Genomic DNA, 20,804 nt, shown 5'->3' with positions numbered 1-20,804 from the left:
GCGCCGGATTAGACCACATCACTAATGGACTTATTGTTGTCTGTATCTGCGTACAAAAAGTCCAGCTCCGGGGGGGGGGAACCGGGGGTCTCCTCCTGGATGTACCATCAATAGGGAGGCCTCTCTTGTTCTTCCCCTCCATCACCCCTTATCTCCTCTACTTTTGTTCTCCACTCAGGCGTTTATTGGCCAGTGCTCTGTCCAGAAGCATAGGGCCGGTAACGCTTTACACATGCAACGCTACCAAGCACTGAATAATAATGTGCTTACAGTCGGGTGAATATATAAGACAGTTAGCCACCCACAGAGCTGCCCTGTTGCCTTCAAAAACACTTGATCGAAGCGGTTTAGTAGTTTCTGTTGTTGCTGAAACTCAATAATGGGGACTTAAGGGAAGGTTATGCAGATTGTTTTGATACTGGGCTCTTAGGCATTACAAATAGAACTAGTATTCATTTAGTTTGGTTTATTTGTTGAATAATGTATTCTAAAAACATTGGAGTATCAAGTTATACTGCACAATGTATTGAAATTATAGAAATATTGCCAATGGTCATTGCGAATTGTATATTGCAATGGTTCCCAGACTTTTTTACTGCAACAGTAAACATGGATGTTGATGGATTTTTTCTTTGTCCAGAAAGAATGTGACATGTATGTTCTTTATATCAAAATATAACCAAAACTAAAAATGATCAAAGAAAATATTATCAAGATGCGCTACTGCCATCACAATGAATCGGGAGTAAAGCAAAGCTCAATATGGCCGCTCTAGCGAAAAAAACATTTGCCTTCCAGTAAAAAGATCCAATCGTCAATCGATAAAGACTGCTGATTTTCTGGGGCGTTGATCTTGTGAAGCTCTTGCCAGCTCGTGCACATGGGCAGTAGCTTGACTTCGAAAAAGGTGATTTCTAGCAAAAATGTAAGCTTACCAAGTCACTATAATGGTACAGACCATATCAGGTTTAATCATTGATAAGAAATATGCTATTTAATTGTGATTTGCCTGTGATTTTAGAAAAATCTGCCCTCCCACCATTCACCGAGAAAGGACTGTTGACTTGCTATGACATAAATAGCTGCCCAGAGGTGTTGCATGGACGCCAAGTGGCTTTTTAACAAAAAACAATTATATCGCGCATCACTTATTTCTATATCGTGCAGCCATAGTAAAAAAAAAAATTTGATATTGAGCTATAATTTTTGAGTACAACTTAATACAAACAATAAAAAAAAAATCATCAGTCAAGATTCCGACACAACACTGTAGTGATGTAAACTTACCCACAATTTATTGTGATAGTGAATGCCAGACAGGCAAAATGTTTAACTGTGGCAGTATGTTACAAAACACGTTGAAGTGTTTGGTAGGGTTTTTTTTAACCTAAAGTGCCAGTGATGAGTTGGGATTTGTCAGTAAAGTATTTCTGTGTGTTTGTGTATTTGTTATGTCCTGTGTGGCAGGCCGTCACACTCTTGAAAGTGTGTGAAGATTAACCTCCCATCAAGCACCAGACAAGAGAGATTGAGTTGAAAAGCTTGTGTATGAACTTTCAAATAATCTGAGAACAAGATTTAGAAAGAAATATGATATGCGATTCATATCAACCATTCAGATATTTACAAAACCAATGACTGAATCTTTTATCAGACACCCAGGTGTACATCTAAGAAGATTTCAAATGACTCAATTTGCTCTTTGATGGCGTCTACGTTGGGCCTCTGTGTAAAAACGACTTCTCTGTCATTTAAATGAGGCTGGCATTCCCCGATGTAGCTAGCGTGGGCCGCCCCAGGCAGCCGCTGGTGGGACAATGATTAACAGTGAACGGGGTGGAGGTTGGTGTCGATCCTTTGGCTGTGTGCCTCCTGGATCCGACCGTGCTTCAACGTCCCCTCCTCCCACCCTGGATAATGACACCAGGCTTCATCGCCACACATGTGGCCTTCTCTGTAAAGAACACTCATTTATAACTTCAATTTGTCGGCCTGACACAGAGAGGGCTGAAAGGTTTTGGGGAAGACCAGACGGGTCTGTTTACGACCAGTTAAGGGCCCTGAAATGATGCTTCTTGGCAGCATCTCGTCTGTCTTTCCTTGCTTCATATCAGATGCATATCGTTTCATCAGACAGGATAGCGGCGATGGGGTTTTGAATCGTAAAAATCATGAAATATCACTGCTATTTCACCGTGCCACTGCAGTCAGGTGTTTATGAGCGCTGTAAAGCAGACTGGCCCAGAACATGCTGCAGTGATACAAATACAGTTTATTAATTTATTTGCTAGCTTGATTTCTAGCTTGTTTGTTCCTATAATTTATATACATTATAAACATTACTTTGTTTCCTCCTTTCGTGGTTAGTTTTTGGTTACAGGCTACTGTAACATGCAGGCCAGAGCACTCCCCCCACTACGCGGAAATTATTTTTCATGTACGGTCACCACATCAGCTCACACAGATGCTTTTCATAAATCAGCTGCGAGAGGAGGGATATGGAGAGAGATCCCAGCTGTTCCGTTGTAACGGGACTTAGGTGACTGCCAAGCAGAACGTCAGGACGAAGACAAACACGCAAATGCTAATGCCACTGCAAACAAAAGCCCTGAGAAACGTAAAAAAGTGTGTCCGGGGATAGAGGTAGCACTGTTGATTTCCCACTGTCCCCAAGGCAATATCAGTTTGGGCTTCTGCCCTCAGCCTGCACCAGGTTCATTATGTCTAGAGAGGCGTCTTTGATCCTATCGGGGTTTGGGATGATGTGTTTGAGCATGGAGGAGATGGTAGCTTGTGGGGGTGGGGGGAGAAGGACAGATGTCCAAGATGCACGTGCCTCAAGCATCAAATCGACCCCCACAACTCCCCTGCTACCTCTACACCCCGCTCACCTCCCTTCTGTTAGCAGTCAGCCGAGCCCGTGGGTCCATCAGCTGCAACAGATGTGTTCGGCATCGGGCCGAGCTGATGCTGATGTGAATGGAAGAAGGTTATGGCGTTATAAGGCTCTGAAATTCAACCTACTCCAAGCTGCTTTGGCATCTCATAGCCAGAAGATATGAAACTTGATCTAGATCCTCTTATCCTGTGAAGTGTCATTGATGGTCAGAAAGATTAGGCTTTAAATTCATCAAAATGTCACAAGTTCTTTGGGGTTTTTTCCGTATGCTATTGTTTGATAGGTTCCTTACAGTTTTGGGCCCAGCTTGTCTTATTGTTTCCTACTGTAGTTGACTGCAGGGCAAAGGCGTGGACCCATCCATCCCGAGATTGGGAAGAAGATATTGAGATGTCCCTTTCATGTGGGCCCTGAACAGGTGCCTTCAAGAGTAGCACTCTTACAAATCTGCTGTAATTGTGTTGACTCCACAAGGGAACCCTTAGCGGTGACAACAGATTACTGCAGAGAGGAAATCACTCACACTTTGACAGCACAAGCACCTCTTAACTATCCTGCCATAGCATTTTTCACATATACTTGGTTGCCCATGAGGACATTCTTAGAGCATCTGCTTTGTTAAAGGGATAGTTTACTCTAAAAATAAGAAATGACCGATGTGTTGCAATGCATGACAATTTCCGTATTACTTTTAAGATTTATCTGATTTTTGTATTGTATTTTGTGTGCGTTCAACTTTTGTATTTTTTGTTTTCTTTTATAGCTGCTTTGATGCAATGCAAATTGTGAAAGAACTATAAGATAAAATTCAATTGAATGAATGAGTTAATAAGACGGAGCACATTAGATCATGCAGGGTTCATGTTTGTGACAGATCCTATTATAGACATGCTAACGTCTCCAAGACAGCGCAGAAATGCCATAGTGCCAGAAATAGAAGTAATCACTACGCAATTGGAGAAATGCAGCTATTCTGTCACAACCTTATATGGTGATCACACAAAAAATTATAGCACTTACAGAAACGTATTATGTCACTGTTCATGTTCTATCAAATAAGTTGACATTAGCAGCATGGTAAATGAAAATAAAGAATACATGTATAAATATATATATTATGCGTGCGTGCGTGAGTAGAGTAAAAGAAACTTAAAGAATACGGGCCCTGAATTTCATTTTTCTTAATAGAACAAATGGTGACTGTTAACACACTGATGTATATGCTGCACATTTTACTTATATTAATCAAACTCTTATTACTTAGCTTTAACAGATAATGATTATTATCATTATTAGGTAACCCACAGATATTTTAGTTTTTACATTAAAGAAAAAATGTATCAACTTAAATGGGTTATAAATAAACACCTGTATTCAATTAGTTTTTCTACATTCTTTAAAAAAATGCTTACTCTCTCTCTACATCCTACACCCACGGCATATGGATTGTTAGAAGGTCCCTGGGGAGGTTTTTTAGTGCTGGTGGGTGTCTTGTCTGAGTGGAATGCTTTTCCCTTTCTCTGCCTCAGGTCTGCCCTGGTCTGAGATGGTCAGGGGTGGTCCTTTGTGGATAAGTGGACGTCCAGGGGGCTGGAGGATAAATGTGGCCATTTAAAGCAGATGAGAGGGTTGAGAAGCCAGCAGACAAGCCTAAAGCTCTCCATATGTTCACACACGCACACACAGACAGATAGAGATTAGCATTATACATCATCAATCAGAGAAATCAATAGCCTTCCGGTCAACTGCCACCTGTTCACATGATTATGATTGCTAAACCTACATTGCGTGAATTTGAATGAACCAATGGCGTAAAATTCTAGTAAAATCAGAAACACGTACATTTATTGATTTCAATACCCTTTTAATAACAACATGCAAACTTATGACCTTAGCATAACATGCATTATTAAGCATATCCGAGTATAAGTCAGTGCACCCTAAATCAAATTCAGATCGGAAGGAGTGGTGCAGATTTTTTATATCGTATTGAGGATTAGAGCTTGTAAAACCGATATTGACACGCTTCGCTTCCTGACCCGAATGTAATAAGATTAATGGCTCGCGACGATCATGTGCAGAGATTACAGCCAGTGTCTGCTCTCATGAAACTTCAGCCCGAGCGTCTGTATGGACGTCTCTTTACGCGTGACAGGTCATTTCACGTGCAGAGGACAGATTGACAGATGACCAACTTGAATGCCGCCAAAGGATCGTAAACCTTTCATCACGTAGAGAGAGCCGTTTATCATTCGCCATACATTTAAATATAAGATTTTATTCATGAGCGTTCTTAAAACATCCAAGCTCTCAGGGAACAAAATAACATCCTTGACGAACACGTTTAGACAGTAAAGCTTCTCAACAGATGGCCGTGACTGCTCAGTGGATGCATTTCTGTGTTTGGTGTAGAAATACATTCTGCGATTTAGAAGGTTCGGAAAGGTGGTCTACTAGTAAGCAGTTTGACTCGTAGGGAGGAAACGGGTCCACAGGTCTCTATTATTTCAGGTGGCCCTCTATGACGGCTATGAGATTAAACAAAACCTTCTGTTTCTCAGATGTTACTACTTAAAAAAAGGTTTCACCCAGTATTTTCACACCTGTCGTCTTTAGAGTTTAAGTAGAGACCTCAGCATGTTGTAAACTGATTCCAGACTTTGTTTTTTTAATATGAGGGTTTAATTCAATAGGAAAACTATCTGAAATTTGAAACATTATTTTGATAGCTCTGTACTTATCCTGTATGTCAACAATCGTCTCATCAAGGGTTTACCCCAAAATGAAATTCAGTCATCATTTACTCACTCTCACATTGTAACCAAATAATTCTGGGACACCATTGACTACCATAGTAGGAATAAAAGCTACTATGGTAGTCAATGATGTCAAAACGGTTTGGTTTCCCATATTCTTCAAAACATATTTTGTGATCAACAGAACATAAAAATGTACACAGTTTTGGAACAGTATGAGAATTAAAATTTGTAGGTGATCTGTCACTTTAAGCAGAACTTCAATTGAAACATGAAAAAAGTGGGTTAAACTGTTGGGGTTAAACTTGTGCGTATCTTGGCAATGCAAACTTTCTGTTACGCTGAAGCTGTATACCTTTCTCACAGTGACTCAAATAAATAGACTTGCTAGTTTTTAGACAACGGCAAGGGGTGCGAGTGAAGGCCCCCAGCAGAGCCATACCAGTGTTTTAAGGGATTGCTTACAATGTTAAATATCCGACTTTATAACTAACGAAGGACTGGGGATGAGGAATTGATTTTGGTGAGGGGAAAGGTTGCGAGTCGGGGGATTCATTAGCCGTGCCCCACAGAATGCGGCTCTGGTGGCAGGAGAGAGACGTAATTGAAGTGGACTGCAGTGCTCACGGGTAGGATTACACCGACTTTGTTTTCAGAGAGAGACAGAAATATGGTATGGAGGAGAACGAGAGGGGGTTCCCCTCGGGGCCGACGCTGGGGGTCGAAGGTCATAGTCTTAATCCTTCATCCCCAGGGTTTATGGTTAATTGGCAAGGTCTAATCAGGTCCAGTAGTGCTTCTCTTGGACAGGTAGAGGATAAAGTCTGGATTTGAACTAGTTTTGAAATTATACCTTTTCACGTCCGTTTGAGTCATTTATACTGAAGATTTTTGTGGTGGATGTTGAGTGTTTTTCCAATTTGCTATTTGGTTGCTAGGGTATTCTTAAAGGCATATTTTACCCAAATTTTTTTATACTTTCAACATTTACTCACCTCCATGTTGTTCCAAACCCGTATGACTTTCGTTCTTCTGCAGAACATTGATAACCGATAACCAAACAACATCGGTCCCCATTGACTTCCAATGTGTGGACACAAACTGTTGATATTTCTCAATATAATTTTTTGTTTTCACAATAGAAAGAGTCATATACAGGTTTTGATCAACATGACTGTAAATAATTGATGACAGAATATTATTTATGGCTGAACTGTCCCTTTATGTGCAAGTCTACGCGTTTTTTAACAAGCAGTACTACAGGTATCATTATTTCCACAGCAAAAACCCTGTTATGCACAAAAGTTTATTACTCAGGAAATAGAAAAATAGTTATTTGGATCAGAGCTGCTCACTCTCAAGGGAACTTGATCTAGTGTTGGTCTAACAGGGTAACCTTTCCATAAGCCCACAGGACTTTGTTCTCTTCATTTCTATTTGAATGCAAATTAATGTGGAAATGTATTCGTTGAAAGGTCCCTTATACAGTTTGTTTCAGTAGCGGTTCACTGTGTTAATTAAAGCTGCAGGTAGGGTCAGACATTCCCAAATAGATTTAACTGACGCCAAGAGACCTGCTGGCTTAAACCTTGTCAAGCTGCTTATAAGACTTGTTTTAAAAGTGTTGTTGTTGGCATTTAATAAAACAATAAGCCACAAGGGCCTATTATTTAAAGTAGGTAGTAAGATAATTAATAGGTTAAGTGTTTATAATAACCCTCTGGATAAACAAGTAAAAAATAAGTGCACTACAAGAAGCTGTCAAATGCATAAATATAAACATAGCTTCTGTTTATTGTCAATTTCTGATGCAGACATTGCAATTATAGCCATGTCCATCATTCATCACGATATCCTCATGAACTGTAATGTATATTCAAGCAGACGGCGCAACATCGCATACATTTAAAGATGCGGAAATTAAAACAGCAGCAGCTGACAGACTTCCATTAGAGGTGCATAAATGGGCGGCCCAATTGCTAACACTAATATCTGCCCAGTTCTCTTGTCCTGCTTCGGATTCATCAACCACACATATATTCACTCACTCGCACGCTCTGGAAGCTTCATCCATCAAAGTGAAGTTTCCCGCCCCTGGCCCGATCACATCGCGGCGACATTAACGCAGTAATTTACAAGTAATGGCTTACATTATCATGCTAAAGTGAACTTGATTAACGTACGACCACGTAAACATTCTACCCACCTATTAATCCTCACCTATAATTAGTAGTCACATACTAATTTTATTCCAGCTGGTGTCCAACGCTTTTTTGCGTCTTTCGGTCTGTTTTGGTTATGATAAATGTCTCATTATATCGATCCATAGCACCTCCAAAGATTTGTGACTCTTATCTCGAGGAGATGCCACAGAAACAATACATCTGCTCGCCAACGTTTCCTCTGTTCGTCGGGAGGTATTAGGGGACCTTGAGATTACATCAAACTCTCATTGAGGTGCTCGCTATAGCTGGCTGAAGGACAAGCAATGTTTGCAAGCCTCAAATCTTGACTTCACCGCCGTCAATCTATTATCGGCGTGACAATGACAAATTTTTGCAGATGTGACTAACGTTTTTGTGTTTAGGGCAGTATTTATAAAACTCATGCATCGGTTATCGTGAAATGCTAATGTGTGCAGGTGATTGTCTGAAGGACAGAGGAAGTTTTTCTTTAATTTGTTTTTAAGTGCAATATAGCTACAATAAAAGGACAGGACAATGTGAGGCTTTGCCTGAACCATGGCTAGAAGAATTGTGCATTAGATTCATTTTTTTATTATTTGTATTATTAAAGTTCCAGTTAAATAATTTATTTTAATTCCTATTTTTTCATGAAATTTGCAGTGTTTATTGTAAATAGCTTACCAATGTGGGTCATTCTCTTTTTTTATGTATGTATGTGTCCTCATAATCTTCACTTAAAATCTGAAAATGCACCCCCGTCCTCACGGACCGTGCATAAGGCACACTTTTCTGGAACACTTCAGCATGTTCGAGGTCGTCATCTGATTGGTTGAATTTCAAAGGATTTCTGGGAGACGGTGTGTGTCGCGTTCTTTAACGGTCCGCCTGGAAACAACACAAAGCCGTCTGTTCTAAGTAGTAAGCTGTCGTGTTTACAACGGTTGCAATAAGAATTCATCAAGATCGACTAAAGTTTAATTCCTAAGTGAATGTACACCAGTCTATTACTGCAAGAACATTTCCACGCTTCTAAACATGATGCGGCACAAAACAAAACCTGATTGGTTGCTTTACCTGTCAGTCATATGGCGTCTTGGGCGGACCTTGGCCAAAGAAAGTGGCGGATGCTTCCAGACCTTCAGCTACGCGAGCCTACTACCCCTCTTAAATGTTAGATGACTTGGGCAGAGCATCCATTAACTCCTCCCCCTGCTCCCAGTTCCATTTAAAAATGCAACGGTTGTTTTTTTCACCAAACGCTCAACCTTTCAAATGATTTGCATTCGTGAAGGTGTGCGAAGTGATAGAGAGCGCATGAGAAATATAGAAAGAGATAAATTACTGTCTACAGATTGTTATCACGCTTCTGTCAGTTGTGTTGGCTCAAAAAATGTGAAGAGGTTCATGTTAAATGTAAAGAATAAAGTCTGTAAAAGAAAGAGAAGATGAGAAGAATTATTGTCAGGTGAGAGATATCAATTCTTACTGGGCACAGTACATTTAAGAATAAGGCATACTGACCTGAGACTTGAACGGAATACAGCATTCACAATATTGCTGATTAAAATGAACAACCCCATACTGATCCCAGAGCAGTTTGTTCTGTGAAATAAAACATCTGCTCAGTCTGAAATTACTGATTTATCAAGGTAACGAAATACAGTTGGATTAAGCAAGCAGATTTTCTTGAGGCAATATTTAACGTCTGCTGCCTATTTCTGTGTTTACCTTTAGTCTATCTCCTCTAGCTATGTAGACATTTTTTAATTCTCTCTCTTTCTAAAACAGCTCTACCATTTCAGCGGATTCAATATCGCGAATCTTCCACTTCATATATCCTATCTGAATGCATCCCTTTTGCTCTGGGGTATAAACGCCAATCGGAAACGTGCGGGTGAAGAACTGTGGGGTTGAGGCGCTGGTCAGATTAAAGTATTGGCGGTTGTGAGGAATCTGATAGATTGCAATAAAATGGGAATCCAGATTGAGAGGTCAGTTTATATCAGCAGCCCCAAAGGGCCGGAGAGGTCGATTGAAGGATGTTTGCGCAGGTGGTTACTGCTTGTGCCGTATGTGTACTTTGTGTCGTGTGACTGTCAAAGGTTGTCTTGGTTTGTGATATTTGAGTCAGTTTAAGTATGTATCAATAACAGGAACTGTGTGATTTTTGTCAGTTTCTAACCGGTTTAATTATTCATAGTCATGTGTTAGAGGAATCGCTGCATTATTTATAAAGCCGACATGGACAGTGAGCAAATTAAGACTGGAGAGGTTGAACAGAATAACAATGCATACAAATTACAGTAAACCACGAAAATCAAGTTTACTTAATAAATACATGCAAAAGAAAAAGCAAAATGTATTCTACGCCAGATTATTTGCACTGGTTCTCAAACCCAGTCTCTGATCATTTGGTTTTTACATGCTTTCTCTTTCTGCAGTTCTCCGGGATGATTTTCGACAGACCCCCAGTGACGTGGTGGTTGCGGCAGGAGAGCCGGCAGTGATGGAGTGTATTCCTCCACGAGGCCACCCAGAACCAACCATCTCCTGGAAGAGGAACAACGTGAAAGTGAACGATAAGGACGAGAGGATAACAGTGAGTCTTAACCTTCTCCCTTGCAGCTTGTTCTCACCTGCACTACATTCACCCAACACAATTTAAATTTTTTCCCTTTTTACTCTTTCTCAATTCAGATTAAATCCAGATTAAATTCAGACGATTTATTTTCCCTAGGGTGCCATACTTTGTTAGAATATGTCATTTCATCATATAGTTTCGCTAAAAAAAAACATGTTCAGATTTTGAATACATTTTGAAAAACAATGGGAAAAGTCTGTCTCTTGTTTTTCTGTCTCTCATGATGGCTTTTATGCGATACCCTCCTACTGTATGACTCTCTTATCATCCACTCAACTGAATGGGCTATAACAGCACATTCTAAATGCATCAGTTTGACCGTCATCTCTGTGTCAAGTGCTTCATAAACAGCCAGGCTCGATTTGCTTTTGTATTTTCTGTTTTTCTAACCCGTTTGTCTTCAAGAGCCCATGAACCGTGTTCATAAAACATCACAGAATGCTAGTCTTCCTATGCAGATGAATTTGGTTTTTAGTGTCTGCTTCTTTTGGATGTTTTATAAATGCGTACCGCTGACACATCTGTTCACTGCCTGCTTCACCTCACAGATACGAGGCGGGAAGCTGATGATTTCGAATACACGGAAGAGTGACGCTGGAATGTACGTTTGCGTCGGCACTAATATGGTCGGAGAGAAAGACAGTGACCCTGCTGAGCTAGTAGTATTCGGTGGGTTTTCTCTATCAGTTTGTCTTTCGTGTGCTCTTGTTCTCTGTCTCACTCATGTGTCTCTGATACTCTCTCTCCCACAGAGCGGCCCATGTTCATACGTAGGCCTGTGAATCAAGTGGTACTCGCGGATGACACAGTGGACTTTCAGTGTGAGGTTCAGGGAGACCCGACTCCAACCATACGTTGGAGGAAAGAGGAAGGAGAGCTGCCACGAGGAAGGTCAGACACAAACTCTAGATTATGCTGAAATCATATAATGTAAAATACTAATAGTTCATAGAATCAATGAAGCCACTGCTGTGCTACAGACAAGATGCATCTGCAAGATAGAACAGCGGGACCCAGTTTATAATACAAAAACTGTATTTCATCTCAGGTTTGAGATCCGTGCCGACAACAGTCTGCGTCTGACTCAAGTGAAGGCTGAAGATGAAGGCGCATACACCTGTTTATCAGAAAACAGCGTGGGCAAAGCGGAAGCATCAGGAACACTTCAGGTGCATGGTAAGTAAGACACAGCTTAGTTTAGTTATTCTTTCTTAAACACGCACATGCATGCACTAAACATCTGACAGTTTTCTTAATAAATCTATTTTATTTTATTTTCTGACTTTAGCATCTTTCTCACACACTTAACCAAGTCTGGAGTTTTTTAGCCCGAGCTTGTGCGCTCTCATGCTGGCCTTGCATTTCCCTGATTACAGGAGAGAAGTGCTATGGCAACAGTCATTTATTTAAAGCTGCCAGATACAATTAACATAATTCCATCTGGTTGAAGGAACATCTTGGTCCATAAAACATGACTGTGGGCTGGGGAACACACGCGTTAAGAATATCTACACACTTATTAGATGTTTATAGTGGCACACTTGCTGTGAACGATTTTACCTGACAGCTGATGGAAGATGATTTATCGTGTGTGTGAAACTGAAATATTATTAGCACGCATATCTAAAAACATTGTAGTGGCACTGCTTTCAGATTGAAAGAATGTTGTGGAATGATTTTATCTGTTCGCATCATGTCGGAATTACAATAATTATGAGCTTCCTGATAGTCAAACTAAAGCTGTCCATTATATTTATATACATATTATATTATATTATATTATATTATATTATATTATATTATATTATATTATATTATATTATATTATATTATATTATATTATATTATATTATATTATATTATATTATATTATATTATATTATATTATATTATATTATATTATATTATATTATATTATATTATATTATATTATATTATATTATATTATATTATATTATATTATATTATATTATATTATATTATATTCATATTCATATTCATATTCATATTCATATATATATTTTATAGTATATTCATATTTTATAGTATATTCATATTTTATATTATATTTTTCTTGCACTTGAGTTGGTAGAGCATTGTGTTGCCGGCACAGTCACAGGTTTGACTCCTAGGGAACACACAAACTGATATAATCTTGCAAATGCACAAATTCTCTAAATACAATGTATTAAATTATATTATTTGTGTCTTGGTATTTGTAAATCAAAAATAGTATAATAATGTACTGTTTTTTTTGTCAGCACCATCATAGTCCATTTTGACACACATGGTGCATTTTTCTATGAGAGTTGCCATTTAAAAGTAGTAATTTGTCTGTAGAATTTCAAAGTTGTCATCTTGTCAGTATTGTAATTCCAACATTTAAATGTAGCATTAACAAACGTGACACACCTTTATCACTTCCTCCTCATCACCTGTATTTCCTGTCACTCCATATCACACCAAAGTTTCCTTAATCACTCTCGGCTCTTTCATTTTATTCTTAATGCAAAACAAAATCCACTCATTCATTTTCATCCATTTTTTTTGTGTCTCTTTCTCCATCTTACCTCCATTATAGCGGGTCCATCTCGTAAGTACCATTCCATTTCATCTCTCTGCATGCGTGTGGGTGTGGTTCAGATGTTTTGAGGAATGTGATGAGTTAAAGATAGTTCAAGGCATAGCATCCCAAATCCTTAAACCCAAAAGTCTTTTTTAGCCAGGATGCAAAGTATTTTTGTCCAACTCACATTCATACTGTATATCCTGAGAAGTAAGACAGGATTTGATGTTTAAAAGGACACTGAAAATGCAGAGAATTACAAAAGGTCATTACTACAGCAGGAATAGAACCCCAGAACCCCTCTTCCTTCACTTCACATTGAAGAAAGCGTGAGCGAAGTACAGAGAGGCTTACGAAGAGAGAAGTGGTGAGATTGGTTCTATATAAGACTGGTATTATATGAAAAGCAAAAAGCCTGAAAGTCTATTTTATGTAATCTTATTGCTGTCTAGGAGAAACAACTGACATCTCTTTTTTTATATGGAGGCTAGTCAGTCTACTAGAACAGCTTTTTATTGTCAGACATCGGTAGAAACCACTTGGGTTTGGCTTTGAAGCTTTGCAGAGTCACCAAGTCTACAATTGTTTCACCCTTAAAAGTCTTCACAAATAGCATAAAACAAACACTCGCAGGCTTTTGCCTTTTCTAAAAACCTTTATACCACTTGCCTTGTTTTTCTTCAGAGAACTGACTTGAGGCAACGAAGTGCATATGTGCGGAGTTCTGACCGAGAAGTAATTTCCAGACGTGTTATTTCTGTCAAGGAAAAACACAGAGATGGAAACGACTATATCTGATGCTGACTGAGCACATCAGTTATAGCCAGACTGACTTTGTAAAAAGAAAGAACATGTTTTCAGAGGGAAACAAGGGCGTTCTGCTTTTTGTAAGGGGATGAAAAGAAACAGTTCCCGGCAGGGATGTACCTTTCTTACAATTCAACGTAGGTCTTCGGTGCTCTTATTTTCTCTTTTTTTTTTACTTGTGTCTTGAATAACTAACGTCTAATTGAAAGTTTGGGAAACTTTCCAAATTTCAGATTACAAATTTTGAAAGTTTTTTTAGGAATCATAGGTGATGCAAAGTCGGTTGTACACACTAGGTGACAAAATAATGCTGAAGACTCAAAGGGATAGTTCGACCAAAATGGAAAATGTTGTCATTATTTACTCACGCTCAGATTGTTCCAAATCTGTATACATTTCTTTGTTCTGATAAACATAAAGAAAGATATTGGGAAGAATGTATGTAACCAAATAGATCTCACTTCCTTTGACTGCCATATTAGGGAAGATGGGGGTGAGATCTTTTTGTTTGGTTACTGACTTTCTTCCAAATATCTTGCTTTGTGTTTATCAGAGCAAAACAATTTTTCTTTATACTTCTTTTAACTTAAAGTTGAGTAAATGATATAAAATGATTTGGGGCGAACTATCCCTCTAAGATCTAGGCAGCATTCTTCACAAATGTTATATTGCTCAGCAAAATATGTTTTATGTAATTTTGTGCTGTATGTGAGACTGTTAACAAGTCTCCAGTCCTTAGAAACTTCTAGCGCATTTTAAACTCTTTTGAAGGTTTGAATTTAATAACTAAAACGGGAGCTCACTAGAATTTGTAGCAGAGCTATTATAATTCCTTCTAGTTCTTTAACCCTAAGACAAATAACTGTTTTGTTGCTATTAATTCTAGAATAGGCTATTCGGTATTACTCAATTTTGTTTTGTTTGAAATCTCAAAGACTCCGCAATCTTAATTTTTTTACATTTAAAGTTTAAATAAATTGTTGATACTTCATGACAAAATTTGCAACACTTTATGAGCCTTTCTCTGAAAAACATTTCATTTTTTATTAGCTTCCCAGAAACCTCAGATGTAAACCATAAATAAATGCAACACATTTTGCTATGAATTTCCAAATGGTGTGCATAACGTAGTGAAATGTAATTGACAGTTTTTCATTTATTTCACCCAGTTTCTCTTTTATTTCACTTTTGTTATTGTATTTTCCCATTATATGTTTTTGCTTGGGTCAGATTGCCCTAAAACAAAAACAACATTATCAGATACCAGTCACATTTCTGAAAAATCCATACGTAATTTGTTCCGCAACAGAGGTTAAACGTTCTCTTTGTGTAGTATCTGTGTACTAGAAAACTACCGTGATAATTTTTTCATGTACATTGTTGGGGTCTCTGTGATGCCGAACATACAAACAGTAACATCAATATAAACAGAGCATGAAGGCTTAAGAAGTAAAGCTTAAATTGGACAGCCTTCAGACAGATTTAAAAAAAATATTCTCTTTTTCCACTAAGGATGACAAATTTGTTTCATCATTCACAGTGTCAAGTCATGAAATAATCCACAGCATGTGCTTCCTCAGCTGTCCTCTTTGTTAGCACGTCTAGGAGCCGAGACAATACAGATGATATGAAACCGTCTAACAGCGATTCACACCAGATTAATCCGGCTGCACTAGGACGCCTGCCTAACCACGCTCATTACAAGCCATCCAAAAAAAGACAGGGAGAAAATTGGGACCCCATTCCAAACACTGACATGACTGATCTTAGCCTATGCATATTACTATATCCTCAAGGGAGGAATATTTAAAACCGTGCAGACCCCCGAGAAACACCATTTATGCAGATTACTTGCTCGTTTTGATTATGCAGTAAATATGTTTTATGAATTTGCCAGATATTGCTGGACGGGAACCGCTGCTCAGCTAGGCATTGTAAACATATGCCCTGTATTGGTGTAGATAACCTACAGGCCTGTAAAGCGATTAATCGGTTACACTCTACAGACTGTATTAATTGCATGTAGGGTGTTTTAATTGCGACTCTGAGCGATGAAGCGTGGCCGTGCACGCTCGCTGTCTACACGTCGTTTGATGTGACAACCGCCTGTCATTGCGGTCCCTTTGGTAATAGACACAGCATTTGAAGATGCGTTTTTTGGGGAGAATGTTTTAAAATTATACATTTGGTAAAGGGTTTTATCCAAAGCGATTTACGTTACATTACAAGGTAAACATTTCATCATTAGTATGCGTGTTCACTGGGAATCGAACCTTTGCTTTGATAACATCATTTTCTACCAGTTAAATTACAGGAAAAGAGTCCCTCAGATTCTGATGTATGAATGTTTGTGCATACATGTTCGCTCAACACTAAAGAAGCATGTAAGTGTAACACACCACGTTTGGGTGTCAAAAGTCTATGAATACTTGTCAGCTTTAGCACTTTTGTTCGTGTATGTGAGTGGGTGACACTTTTGACCTGTCACTAACTAGGCAGCCAGCCTGGCACCTTCACGCTCCTGTCTATTGCTATTCCATCAAACACACCATCTGTGCTTTTACGGAGAGATGATGTCCAGAAAAGATATATAGAGATCTGAACAGATGGTGTTCTATCTATAGCTTGAAATAGTTTGTGAATATTGATTTTATTTCTAACTTCATTTAGAAAAATTTACTAATTTGTATGCATATCACAAATTTCAGTTTTTAGATGAGTTTTGTTGATCATGTTTCAAGGCCTGGCATCCTCATCTGTCTTGTTTTTCTTCCTTTTGTCTATTGAAATGTTTGTGCTTTAATGATGTATTATGTTTATTTTAAACCGTTTAGTATATTTGTTATTGTTGTCATACCATGTTAGCATGTAGATGACGCCTCTATTTCACTTCTTTTTTTTAAACTCATGCTGTTTTAACTGGTAATTATTTAGCACAGCCCAGGGCACTTTTTCTCGTTGGCTTTCAGTTTTTGCTGCAACATGAAGTTATATTTTTAGAGTGAAATCCCATGAGACGATGTTTGTGGCTTTCAGTGACAAAAAATTACGCCACACTTTCGAGACTTCTTGCCACACTTTCATACTTGGCATAAAGATGAACAATTTGACATAATGAAAAAGGTTCCTCATGGTTGATTTTAGTTAATGAAGTTATATACACTACTTACTTTTTCTTGACTTTAACTGAATTGTAAAGAGACCATATTGTTTATGTTTAATATATTATTAATCTAGTAGTATAATGTATTAATCTAATATGTAACATTATATTCCTTTTTATCTCCTGAGAACCCTATAGCCCATCTATTAAACATTGTATAGTATTCTATTCAATGCAAGAAAGTTTTTTTTAATACAGGAACATGGATATAAGCTATTTCTGGAAGTATGACATAAAATACAGGCCTTTGCCTCAAGGTCTCTGTCAATATTTAATTCTTTGCATTAGCTCAGGTGAGAGCAAGAGGGTCGATACAGTCTTGACGGCAGGGATGGAGGAAAGGAGGATGGCTGTTTGATTTGAGGCCTCTCTTGTGTTCCAAATTATACAGACAAGGGATGTGTTTCAGATTTGACCTCTAGGGTCAGGCTTAGGGCTTTTGCTTAACCTCTGGACAGCAACCTTGTGACCCCTGTGGCCAGACTCCCTATCGGGCCTTGTTCTGTTTCAGCATGCCGTCGCCTCCAAGCTGTGATGCAGCCTACAGTCTACAACAGAGTCGACGAGAAAAGCCAGCAGGCAGGCAGGGAGCCAATCGGTAAATTGATCCGAGGCAGATGCATTGATGCCAATTGCGTCTTTTGGATCGTTTTTGACTTTCTTAATAAAACTGGTGAAAAGAATTTCAGAGAGTGAGAGAGGTTCAAATATGATCGTCGTGAAGACAGGAGTGCAGTTTGATATCACACATTAGTAGGGACGATACAAACACCATCGGCCCTTCAGCTTGATGAATTAGTGAAACATTTAAGGTGAGCTAAAGGAGAAAGCCCTTTTTGAGGACAAATGCGTGTTGTCAGAGGCAGCGCATCACTCTAATCGTGTGTGAAACAAAAGAATTACGAGGGAGTGGAAAAGAGGATGAGAAATCAATTAGCTGGTGAAGGTTAAAGGTGACAGCATTGCACGTCCACTGCGTCTGATAAAGGGCAATAGCACGGAAATAATCGATACCCATCAGCCCCAGCTGAGCTCCAACATGTGAAGGCTTATCATCAGTTTAGTTTGTATTCCTTGCATGATGCTGCAAACGCTCCACACGCCACTACCACCCCCCCCACGACATCCATCACACAGCACCAATGTGGAAATTTGTCCCTGATAAAGACCTGTTTACACACAGAGCGACTCACCAAAGTGAGATAAATCAAGGGCCTTTTTTACATAAAAGAATTAGATTTGCATCTATTTAATTCAGCAAATTCCAACATGGTTCCAATGCACTGAACTTTGCCCGATAAAAAACTGAAAACAATGTAAACTATGCTATAATCTTGTACATGATATACAGTAGGTATACAGCCATGGAAGAAATTGGAAACCATTCAAAATTTCCATCTAATCAGGATTTCTAGATGTATTTTGGTCATTCCAGTCCAGTGTCAAATCAAAACTCCGGGGTGACATCCAACAGCGATGTGAAAGACTGAGCGCATAAGACACATGAAAACCATATCAAAGTTATCACATAAACAACATACATGTACAAATATGACTCTTGTAAGGCTTAAAAGTAAATATGAACTTCTTTGCAGTATTTGAGGTCTGAAAAAAATACAGAGCATGTTTTCTGTTATTGTGACCTCTTTCTCTAATTTTCATTTTCTACAAATAAATGTGTATTAAAACAATATTTTTATTTGAAATGTGGTAGAAAAATTGTTAGTAGTTCACAGAATAAAACAAAAATGTTTTTTCCTAAATACATACAAAAGTTAATTATTCAGAAAAACTAAAAATTATTTTGGAATTGTCTTATATCTTATATGGTCTTTTATATCCCAGTAAATTGCATATATGTGCACATTTACTTGAAAATTGACTTTGAATCTTTACAGACAGGGTAGAACCTGCGTTGGGTGTCGTAATGGTGCTGACTAGAAAGATGGCTGTGGGGCAGATGAGACCAGCAGATTAGCATCCGTCAGAAAGAACCATTGATCAAACTCACACCAAGGGCAGGAGCCAAGCGTCCGCAGCGGAAAGAAAGCCAATGAAGTCTCATCAAAGAGATTAACAGTGAGAAAGTGAGGGAGAATGGATTTAGAAAAAGATAGACGAACCATTGGCCATCCAGTAATGCACTTGGGATGTTGAGAGGTCCTTCTTTGTAGCCAAACTCTCATTAGCGGACCGAAACTGTACAGTAGTCCAGATGCTAATATATAAATGTACATTTGCTCTCAGTACGCCCACACACGATAAGGGCTCTTCATCACTACATCAGATGTGCTATCTTTTTTTAAGTACCTTTTCGGGCGCAGAGGAGAAAATACATCCATAATAATTGAGCTCTTTTTATCCATCTCTTTGTGTTCAGAACATACACTCAACCAATGTTTAGACCCCATTGGGTTAAGGTTATGCACCTGTTTGGTGTCAAAACAAAATGTATACACAACAGGAAACATAACATGGAGATTGTTGAGTGGGGATTCGTTTAGGTCATGGTTTTCGTGGGAAACCCAAATTGTTTATGAATTAGGTGTCAATGTTGGTTTTGTGTTACATATGGTCAGTGTATGTCACCTATGACTTTATTTAAACAAGCTTCATAGGTCACACAACAACGTTTGCATGTGTGCACACACTCACCCACGACTTTCTTTCCATGCACCCGTGGTGGGCTTAAAACTTGGCTCTATGGGCAATATCAACAGTGACAGTTTTACGCATGCCAGTGGTGGGCTTAAGAGGCTCAAGTTTAGACTAAACAATGCTGGACTGTATATATTTAGAATAAGCTTAAATGATGTTTAGGAGTTTAGTACAATATTCAGGTTGTGTAGCTGTTGCATACGTTTCTTTTCTTTTTTGCAGTTACTCCTCAGATTGTGGTTCGTCCTCGGGATCAGATCTCTGCCCAGGGCCGTACTGTCACCTTTCTTTGTGGCACAAAGGGAAATCCACCACCTGCCGTGTTCTGGCAGAAAGAAGGCAGTCAGGTAAGCGAAAACAGCACAAACACAAGCAGGGAGCCCTTGGAGTCAGTGTCAAAATACATCAAAGCATCTCTCTGAAACTTTCATGGACTTTCCTTGACGGCTGTTTTGTATCAGGGCCAACTTTTGAGCAGTGACCAAGTACACGAGTAAAAATAAGTTCTAAACTAAAGAAGTATTGTTTTGACTAGGAAGCCCCTGTATTGTACCTTACTCTTGCTAATGAATAGTTTTTTATACATATCATAAATTCTTATATTCTTAAAGGGATAGTTCACACCAGAAATCAATATGTTTTGACTTGATATGATCATTTTAATTTTTGTTTAAACCCTTTCTATAAATAAGAGCTGGGTGACAGTTTAAAGATTGTGATACAGACAAGGTGGCCATATGGCATGGAAATCTGAAGGATATATTTTTCATTATCCAGCTGATCTCACATCGAGGAAAGATTTCTCTGGGAGGTCTTTTTACGTGTTTGTTATTCTGTTGCCATATAGAGTCACCATTGCAGACAGAAAAGTGAATACTGATGATGCATAACTTGATATACACATACATCAGTTTTTGTAAATTAGGGCTGTCCAACAACTAATCGAGAATAATCGCATTTACAATGCGTTTGTGTTTACATAATATATGTCGGTGTACTGTGCATTTTATTGTATGTATACAATGCGATTAATCGTTTGGCAGCCCTAATGTAAATACATTTATATATTTGTGTAGATCATTTTAGAAGGTAGCTGAAGTTGATCACACAGTGATCACCATGCATTTT

At 38.6% G+C, this 20,804-nt stretch overlaps 1 protein-coding gene across 1 annotated transcript in view; it reads left to right on the top strand.

Moving 5' to 3' along the window:
• The window catches only part of robo3 (roundabout, axon guidance receptor, homolog 3), a 66,242-nt gene that overhangs the window by 24,693 nt on the left and 20,745 nt on the right, over positions 1-20,804 (top strand). The window contains exons 3-8 of the mRNA XM_079449164.1: positions 10,283-10,440; positions 11,031-11,151; positions 11,235-11,373; positions 11,531-11,658; positions 13,064-13,075; positions 19,899-20,023. Coding sequence (XP_079305290.1) covers positions 10,283-10,440; positions 11,031-11,151; positions 11,235-11,373; positions 11,531-11,658; positions 13,064-13,075; positions 19,899-20,023 — 683 coding nt within the window. The remainder of the gene's footprint in view (positions 1-10,282; positions 10,441-11,030; positions 11,152-11,234; positions 11,374-11,530; positions 11,659-13,063; positions 13,076-19,898; positions 20,024-20,804) is intronic.

Source organism: Barbatula barbatula (genome assembly GCF_947034865.1).
Source record: "Barbatula barbatula genome assembly, chromosome: 24".
Taxonomy (NCBI): domain Eukaryota; kingdom Metazoa; phylum Chordata; class Actinopteri; order Cypriniformes; family Nemacheilidae; genus Barbatula; species Barbatula barbatula.
The sequence above is the reverse complement of the archived record's forward strand: the minus strand, read 5'-3'. Positions and strand labels throughout refer to the sequence as shown.